General features: G+C 59.0%; 1 protein-coding gene across 6 annotated transcripts in view; it reads right to left on the bottom strand.

Annotated features, from left to right (window-relative positions):
• Nucleotides 1-9,343, bottom strand: part of LOC115601977 (nuclear envelope pore membrane protein POM 121-like) — a 37,208-nt gene continuing 27,865 nt past the window's right edge. The window contains exons 1-10 of one of the 6 annotated variants that reach the window (XM_030472603.1): nt 7,827-8,485; nt 5,638-5,775; nt 4,700-4,772; nt 3,969-4,045; nt 3,067-3,137; nt 2,215-2,339; nt 1,717-1,819; nt 1,211-1,408; nt 541-608; nt 1-358 (exon numbers count right to left, since the gene is read on the bottom strand). In XM_030472603.1, the coding sequence (XP_030328463.1) occupies nt 293-358; nt 541-608; nt 1,211-1,408; nt 1,717-1,819; nt 2,215-2,339; nt 3,067-3,137; nt 3,969-4,045; nt 4,700-4,772; nt 5,638-5,775; nt 7,827-7,888 (981 nt within the window). In that variant the 5' untranslated portion in view covers nt 7,889-8,485 and the 3' untranslated portion in view covers nt 1-292. Of the gene's footprint in view, nt 359-540; nt 900-1,210; nt 1,409-1,716; nt 1,820-2,214; nt 2,340-3,066; nt 3,138-3,968; nt 4,046-4,699; nt 4,773-5,637; nt 6,081-7,826; nt 8,486-9,343 lie in introns of those variants that run through there. The other 5 variants (XM_030472599.1, XM_030472600.1, XM_030472601.1 and 2 more) reach the window with 5 other exon arrangements.

Here is a 9,343-nt window from a genome sequence, read left to right as displayed (position 1 = left end):
TGAACACAGACTCTTTATTTTAAGCGGGGACATATAAAGAGGGGATGGGGGGATGCGGTGGGGGGGGTGGGAATTGGATATTGGCAGTTAAAAAATACTAAAACACATTAAAATGTTTGTAAAAACAATAGTAGAACTATATTATAACAACAAAAGAACTACATTGTCACAACAAAAGAACTACATTGTAACAACAAAAGAACTACATTGTAACAACAAAAGAACAACAGTAGAACAAGAATATTAGAACAACTTAAGTACAAACATAGAACACTAAAATCTTCAATAGATGTCACAGCTGCTGACGTTTTGCTGCTGGAGGTCCAAACGGCCACTTGGCGTCGGAGCGGTCCTCCTCCTGGGGGACGAACAAAAAACCAAAGAGAACAGGTTTAGTCACATCCATGTACATCATATTTCAGAAGGAAGGAGATGCTGTAACACTCAAATCTAAAAATAAAGTGTGATTCCATTAAAGAAGATTGCAATATTTGTGTTTTTTTCTGCAATTTAGGCACCACCCGACACACACACACGTGCCTTTTGCCGCTTGCGACTTCCCTGGGTCGTAGTTCCTGCCGGGGTGGACGAGGTGCGGGTGGACGAACCTGGAAGCACAAAAGTTGATCAGGCGTCTGCAGCCACACTCTGAGCTGGCACAGGGGCTGCCACAATCCCTATCCCGAGGGGAATGAAAGGTTTTCATCCCCAGAGCTCAGCAGGTACCACCCAAGCCGGCTCCGACAGCACAGCCTGGCCCTTCCGCCATCCCCCAGCCCAAGGGCACAACACGAGCCGTCAGCTCCTCAAGGCTGAAGCACCAACTCCCTCTCTGCCAGAGGAAGCGATGACTCTTCCAAGGCCTGAGGGGCGCTGGCCAAAGAAGGGCGCAGGAGTTCCTGGAAAACAACACAACTCGGTGAGCCGCGGTCAGCAAAGAAGGAAGAGCCTGGCTTTGGGCAGCTGGCAGTACCTGCAGGAGCTGATGAATGCAGAGGATCCAGAGGGGGCAAGGAGCGGCATTTGGGGTTCCCCTCCACCCCCCAGGGCTGGGAAGTGGGGCAGGGAGTGATGGGAGAACCTTCCCTTCCCATGGCAAGGCTCTGCACAGCCCAAGCCTGGGGAGCTCAGCCAGGTCTGGCAGGAAAGCTGCTGCCTCAACCTAGCCCTGCCCTTCACCCCTGGAGAAGCCCTGTGCGCCCCGACTCACCTCCTAACACGGGCGGGCTCCTGCTTCTGGGCTGGCTGATGTGCATATGGCCGTTGGTGGTGGAAGCAGCCAGCCCAGAAATGTGGGGTGATGGCATGGTCGAAAACGCTGCCTCTGTATGGCTGGTGCCAGAGGAGCCCTGGGCGATGGCTGTGCCCAGGGACACATCTTCCCCACTGGTGCTGGGGACCACATCTGCTGGGAGGCAGCAAGAAATCGGGACCCTCAACTTGCTCTATAGGACTACCCCTGAGCAGAGCCTCCCAGCATGAACATCTCACAGCTCCGGCCCTGGGGAACCTCGCCCATCACGCAGGGGACTCCGGGGCACGAGGTCTCCCGCCCGAGCCTTCACAAGTCTCAAAGAGCTTCAGACCCAAGGAGCAGGCAGCACTGGCCCAGGAGCTTCCTCAGCCTGCACTACGCAGACACCCCACTGCCCTGCCAGCCCGGGCCCTGGCTTTCTCCTCCTTGCCGTGCCCTTCGCGTTCCCAGTCTGCCCTTACCAGACTTATGCCCCAAGAGCCGACGCAAGCGCTCTTGTGCTGCCTTCCTCTCCTCCTCGATGATCTCCGGCGTGATGGGGTAACCCGGGTCAGGCGCAGGGGGCTGCCAAGAGAGAGCAGTAGCTTAGTTCTTTCTCAGGGAAGCCGGCAGAGCCGCTCTGAAGGAGGTGTGGAAGCAGGCTGGCGCCAGACCCATGAAGCCCGTGGTTCTGCCCCAGCTAGCGCACAGCTCCGGTCCCCATTCGTTTTGGCCCCCGCCTTGGCCCTGAGGGCACGGCAGCCTTGCCCGGGCCAATCGCTGCTCCGGCAGCGGGCAGCACGGTCACGCACAGCCCAGCACACACTGGGGCAGGGGAGAGCGTCACTTCCCGCTCAGCCAAGGACGAGACCTCCTGCCCCAAGGCAGGCAGGTCAGCCTGCCCCCAGCCCTGCAGGAATTGCGCTGAGCACATTCTATCCCCAGAGGAGGGCAAAAGAGGCTGCGAGACAGCGACGTACCAGCACCAGGGGTTCATTATTCCAAGGCACCAGCAGGCAGATGCTCCTCTTGCGTGGCCTTCCGTTTCCCGGTGATGGTGGTGGGCTTGGGGACTCCTGCCTCTTCTGCTCAGTCCTCTTGACAGCTACAGGAGGAGACAAGTCAGGAGCAGCTCCCACCAGAGGCGTTTGTCCTGTACCCAGGGGCTTGTCCCTTCTCACTCCTCTCTGGATGACCATCTTGGAGGGCAGAGCCAGGGACACGGCCTTAAGCCGTGGACAAGGCTGCGGTGCCCTGGGGCAGCAGCTGCCCATGAGAGATCCGCGGGGAAGCTGTCACAGGAGCCTGCTGGGGCTCCACGGGCCAGCGGCCCCTTCCCACCTCCACAGACGGTCCTTGCACGCTGCCCACCCGAACCACAAACCACACAAACTGCCACACGTGGGCCACATCTAGCACTGTGCCACGGGACCCTCTCAGCGATGGGCACACGGGATTTCCTCTCTCTTTTAGCTGAGGAAGCGCTGGAATGAGCTCAGCCTGGAAGTTGAGCAGGGTGCTACTTGTACCACAGCAGATCTTGCTCTAAGGCTGACATCCGGACCCATGCTGGCTTGGAGGCTGGTGTTCCCCCCTGCAGACCAGCTCCCAGGCATCTGTCAGCGCCCCTCAATTAGCACCAGGAAATTCCTTTAGGGCAGTCGCTGAGGCCAGCACAAACGCCACTGCCTCAGGACCAGCACATTCCTAGTTTCCAGAGGACACCTCAAGCTGATCCCACTTGCTCCCCTGAGCTACCTCCTGTCCTGCTGCTGGCCCGCACCAGTGGCCCTTCCAAGCCCAGCACAGAGCTGGGCCCCACCTCCACTCACCTTCCTCGGTCTGCACAGCCCGCTTCGGTGTTCCTGGCATGAAATTCCTTCCATGCTGCAGTTCCCATTGCCTGCGCAAGTGGGAGAGAGCCAGTTAGGGTCAGCCCCAGGCTTGGCTCTATCCCCTGGGAGCAGGACGAGACCCAACACGCCAAGGACTCCCACAAGCATCCCTGCTGTGTTTCTTTGCCCTCTTTGCCAAACAGCAGAGCTCAGGGCAACAGCCTTGAGCCACAGCAGCAGCCGGACCGTGGCTCCAGGCAGAGGAGCTGCTCCGCTCCCCTAGCCAGGGCCCGGCTCGGGCAGCCTCAGGGCAGCAGCCGGGATCCCGGGTGGGAGCCGCTGCCCCTCGCAGCATCCTGGCTTGGACCCAGCCTGTCAGCAGGGCAGCAGCTCTGTCGCTTTTAGTCAGGACAAGCTCAGGTCCTTCTCTGAGCCAGCAGAGAGGAGAACAAGGGCCTGGGTGCCCAGGCGGGCACTACATTACAGCCCTAGTGGAGCTCCCATGAACTGCTTTTGAGCAGATGGCAAAAATTGGGGGCCATCTCCTTTCAGCGTTTCGGCAACCAGCCGGACCCAGGACACGCCAGTGCCACACGGCAATGTCACCGCTGCAGCGATCTGAGCCCTTCAAGCTCTAAGCCGGCCTGGGAGCAGGGCAGGGATGGTGCACGTCAGCGCCGCCACCAGGACCGCAGTGCAGCAAGCTGGCACGGATGCTGATGGACACAACAACAGGGCTTCCCCACAGCTGGATGACCCAGCAGCCATGCCTCAGGGGCCTGGAGTGGCCCGGCCACAGCGGAGAGCAGGACTTGGGCACTGCGAGGGCTGGGAAGGCGACTGCTTTCTTCCCAGCTGGCATCGACAAGCGGGCACTCGCTGCATGAGCTGTACGTTACCTTCCCTTCCAAAGAGGCACATCAAAGCAGGATCCTGCGATGCGCTGTGGGGACGTCCTCATACACATCCACTTCTCCTGGAACGCAGAGAGAGACCAGAAGTAACTAATGTGGTTCAGGGGAGCACAGCCTCCTGTTCTCCTGCTCACTGCAGAGGAAATCCCAGCTCCCAGGTGCTGGCTACCGAGCCCAGAGCCTCTTTTGCTTCAACACTGCTCAACTCCCCTCCAGAGCAACCACGGAGGGCAAAGTCTGAGCACCCCAAACTGAATCCACTCTGGGAACAAGCGGCCTCCAGCCTCCTTATTGCCGAGGCGATGGGGAGGGAGGGTGCTGCCGGCCCAGCCAGAGCAATCCCTTCCCTACTGATCCATCCTGCAGAAAACCTTTCCCTGCACAGATGCAGAGCTCCATTAGGCATGACTACGTCCCACTGTCACATCTGCAAGCCCAGCCCAGTATATATGTTTTATTCCAGCCCAGCAGCTGCTGAGGAGACCCACGTCAAAGTGGGAACACAGGGCTCCCACACGTGCTGCTGCCTCCAGCTGAAAAGGTGTCAGCACAGCAAAGAGATTTTGTCTTTCCCTTTGCCCGGATGGATCCCCCCAGCAGACTGGCCAGGGCAGAGTGGGGAGGGGAAAAGAGCTGCGCACTGGGCTGCGGGCTGTGGAGCGGGGCTGGGTGGTGGCCCATGGCGAGCCCCTGGGCATCTGACTGTCCCAGCGTACCGTCGGGAAAACCGTTCCAGGGCTCCGGTGCGGCGGCAGCGGGTCCTGGCGGCGCACGGTCTGCAGCGGGGCTCTGCGGGGGGACAGCGGTCAGCGTCGCCGTTAGTGGCAGGAGGGTCCGACCCCGGCCTCCCCCCGCGCTCACTCGAGGCAGTAGCGGCGGGACGGGTGCTCTCAGCACGGGCGGTGCCTGGGGCCGGGCCGCCGCTAGCGGCCGCTTTGCCGCGCGGGCGACATGGGCACAGGAGCCATGCAGGCTGGCGGGACCGTATCGCACACCAGGACCCCCCTGTGCCCAGCACCGATCCCTGCAGCACCACGAAGTCAGCACTATGGGCCCAGCACCGCCAGAGCTGTGCCACCCGTGCCCTTATTCCACCCATGTCCCTGTGCCACCTGCATCCCCAACAACCAGTGTCTCTATGTCACCTGTGTCTGTATCCCAACTATGTCCCTCTGCCATCTACATCCTGGTAACCAATGTCCCTGTGCCGCCCGTATCCCTCTGCCACCGGTGTCCCTGTGCCGCCTGCATCCCTGACAACCAGTGTCCCTGTGCCACCAGTATCCCTGTGCCACCCGTGTCCCTGTGCCACCTGCATCTCTGACAACCAGTGTCCCTGTGCCACCAGTATCCCTGTGCCACCCATGTCCCTGTGCCACCTGCATCCCTGACAACCAGTGTCTCTGTGCCACCCGTGTCATTATCCCACCTGTGTCCCTGTGCCACCCATACACTTATCCAACCCGTATCCCTGTGCCACCTGCACCCCTGACAACCAACGTCCCTGTGCCACCCATACCCCTGTGCCACCTGTGTCCCTGTGCCACCTACATCCCTGACAACCAGTGTCCCTGTGCCACGCGTGTCCTTTTCCCACCCGTGTCCCTGTGCCACCCCTGCACTTATCCCACCCACATCCTCCCCCCGCGCTCACCCAAGGCAGTTGCCGCGGGATAGGGTGCTGACACGGAGGCCGGCGCCTGCGGCCAGACCACAGTTACCGGCCCTTTTGGCCCTCAGGCGGTAGTAGACCTGGAGCCAAGGGGGCGGGAACCGGGCGATGAGGCTGGGCCTGTAGGGGGGCAGGAGCAGTGGGGGAGGGCGCCGGGGGGGCAGGAACCGCGCCGGAGAGCGCCGGGCCGGAGGGCGCCTGGCGGGCGGGCGGGACCGCACCGCACACCAGGCACCCCCCGCGCCCAGCACCGCTCCCAGCAGCGATCCCTGCGCCAGGCAGGTCAGCATCACTGCCAGCGCCAGGGGCAGCGCCGCCGGCCAGCGCCAGGGGCAGCGCCACGGGCTCGGCAGCGCCATCTCTCTCCGGCTCTCCGCTAACGGCCACCGGCCCGGAACGCGCTGCGGGAGCCGCGCGGCGGAACCTCGGCAACTGCCGCGCTCTGGGGCTCGTGGCCCGGTTGCAGCGGTAGCCCCGTTCCCCCGCCTTCTAGCGACAGCCCTGTGCCACCCGCGCGCCTGACAGCCCGTGTCCCTGTGCCACCCGTGTCCTTATCCCACCCGCTCCTCTGTGCCTGCAGCTGCCACAGCCCTGCTGTGTCCTGCCGGGCAGGCACCATGGCAGGGACGACGACAGGGACCACACAGAACACGATCCCCCTGAGCATCTCCCTGGCCATGACCCCCACGGGCCACCCAGCAGCAGGGACCCCCGTGCCATGGCCCTGCCGAGGGGACCCTGCAGCCCAGCTGAGGAGGGCAGGGCTGTCTGCACGGCCCCCCTGCAGCATCACCTCGCCAGAGAAGGAGCAGGCTGCTGAGGACGCCAAAGCCACCGCTGCTCCTCGGGGCTGAGCAGGGACCAGGTCCTCGTCCCCCCCACAACACACGACAGAGCTGATGTGCAGGGTGGCCCCATGCACGCAGTGCTGCAATAAAGAATGCCCAATTGCTAAAACTCCACATCGAGACTTAGAGAGTTCTTTTAGCCGGAATTTCGGTCTCAGCGCACCAGTTGCAAGCGAGGAGGAACCAGGGCTGCTGCCCAGGCCTGAACCAGTGGATCCCAGGAGCTTCCGTGACCCACATGTCACTCCCAGGGCAGGGCAGGGCAGGGCAGGGCAGGGCAGGCAGGGCAGGGGCACCGAACTCCCCGGGAGGGAGCGGGGGCACACACAGAATCCCCATGGAAAATCACAAACCAAATGCAAATGACCAGGTTTCTGATCTCAGCAGCTGCCAAGCGCCGCAGCTGAGATTCAGGGGAAAGCTGTGCTTAGAACTGGATTGGGTTTTAATGCAGCCAGAGCAAGCTTTGGTCTGTAGAGCCAATAAGGGCATCGCGGACTCCTCCTGAGCTCCCAGGGGACAGCCCAGCACTGGCACCCGTTGTAATCTAGGGTGCTCTTGCTGGGGACAAATGTGTTGTATTGAGACGCGCAGCCCTCATGTTCCTTCAGGTCTTGCTGCTCAGAGCTGGGGGCAGAGGAGGATGCTGCTGCTGTGCTGCCGTTTCAGAGGGGCTTTGCAAGGGACGCTCACGCTCTCCTAGTGGGAGGCAGGGCTCCATCTCCAGCCCAATGGTTTCCCCATTCCCCATGGCCAGTGCTGCCATGCAGTGGGCACAGCTGTAGCACTGGGGCCAGCTCAGGTCCTCGGGGGGCTGCTCAAGGGAGCCTTTTGGGGGTAGATTCCAAGGGAGCTGCAGGTGACTGAAAGGAAAGAGCATTGCAAGGGCAGGAGCTCTGGCACATGCAGCCTGTGCCTGCTGCATCTATCCTGCATGCCCCTTGCCCCCAGCTTCCCCGCCTGTCCTCTGCCAGCCATACAGAGAATGCTGCTGCCATCCCTGGGCTTGGAGAGCACCGTAGGTGTTTCCTTCAGCCCATCCACCTCTGCTCGAGGGCGTAAAGCCTCCTCTGGCTGACGTTGCCAAGGGTCTGTCCTTGACCCTCCACAAACCAGGTGCTGCAGCACCATGGGGAGCATCTGCAGTCAGAGGGGGCACTTGGTGATGGGGCAGCTGAGCTGGCCCTGGCTCTTCAGTCCTCTCATCTCAGAGGTGCCTCCAGAGCATCCCTAAGGGCTCCCTGCTGCCTGCCCCTGGGCTGGGCTGCGCTGGGCTGCGCTGGGCTGAAGACTCCCCACGGGAAACACGGACTCAATACAAACCACAGCGTGTCCATCTGACAGCCACCAGAAGGTCTCCAGCTCTCAAAAAGCTGGTCCTGCATTCGGAAGCCAAAATATGCATCAGCTCCCGAACTCCATCAGCTCAGCTTGCTTATCAGATAGGTCATTGCTCCTCCTTGAACTTTTGTTCTGAAATTAAGCTTCTTGACACCTAGTAACCATGGGACAGTTGGTGGAAACACCCAGCAATGCGTTGTACCCACTTACAGGTTGGTCTCACTGAACTAACCCAGCGCCAGCAGCTGGGTTTAGAAGCTCCATTTCATTTCTCACATCACAAGATGAGGAACAGGGAAGCAGGAAGAAACATGTGAACTAAGTGGTTTCCAGCAAGGCACTGTCTCTAAAGCAGTTTTCATATAGTACACTTGTGATCAGGAAATTAGCCTCCATGACAAAAGAGTTTGGTGGTTCTGCGTAAGAAGCAGCTATTTGGCCATAGGCAGAGCAGAATCCAAACAGCCCTGGAGGTACCATGCTTTTAGTATTACTGTAGGGATGACCCAGAGCAGAGGTTCTCTCTCTCCGCTGTCCTTTCCAGCATGTTTGTGTAGTCTTGCCCTGAAATTGCCACTGCTCGAAGCAGAGGCAAAGTGGAGGAAAACTAGTGAACTAATAATAATAAAGAGTTGTAATAACACTAACTGTTGTTCAACCACACAGCTGTGTTTGAACAGGGAAAGCAAGTACCCAGAAGCAGAGGGTGCTGGAAAGCGGCACTCTGTGCCCTGGCCCAGGAATCAAACACGGGGAAGGCAGATGTGAACACAGACTCTTTATTTTAAGCGGGGACATATAAAGAGGGGATGGGGGGATGCGGTGGGGGGGGTGGGAATTGGATATTGGCAGTTAAAAAATACTAAAACACATTAAAATGTTTGTAAAAACAATAGTAGAACTATATTATAACAACAAAAGAACTACATTGTCACAACAAAAGAACTACATTGTAACAACAAAAGAACTACATTGTAACAACAAAAGAACAACAGTAGAACAAGAATATTAGAACAACTTAAGTACAAACATAGAACACTAAAATCTTCAATAGATGTCACAGCTGCTGACGTTTTTGCTGCTGGAGGTCCAAACGGCCACTTGGCGTCGGAGCGGTCCTCTCCTGGGGGACGAACAAAAACCAAAGAGAACAGGTTTAGTCACATCCATGTACATCATAATTTCAGAAGGAAGGAGATGCTGTAACACTCAAATATAAAAATAAAGTGTGATTCATTAAAGAACATTGCAATATTTGTGTTTTTTTCTGCAATTTAGGCACCACCCGACACACACACACGTGCCTTTTGCCGCTTGCGACTTCCCTGGGTCGTAGTTCCTTGCCGGGGTGGGACGAGGCGCGCGTGGAACGAACCTGGAAGCACAAAAGTTGATCAGGCGTCTGCAGCCACACTCTGAGCTGGCACAGGGGCTGCCACAATCCCTATCCGAGGGGAATGAAAGGTTTTCATCCCAGAGCTCAGCAGGTACCACCCATA

This window comes from Strigops habroptila (genome assembly GCF_004027225.2).
Source record: "Strigops habroptila isolate Jane chromosome 13 unlocalized genomic scaffold, bStrHab1.2.pri S16, whole genome shotgun sequence".
NCBI lineage: Eukaryota > Metazoa > Chordata > Aves > Psittaciformes > Psittacidae > Strigops > Strigops habroptila.
The sequence above is the reverse complement of the archived record's forward strand: the minus strand, read 5'-3'. Positions and strand labels throughout refer to the sequence as shown.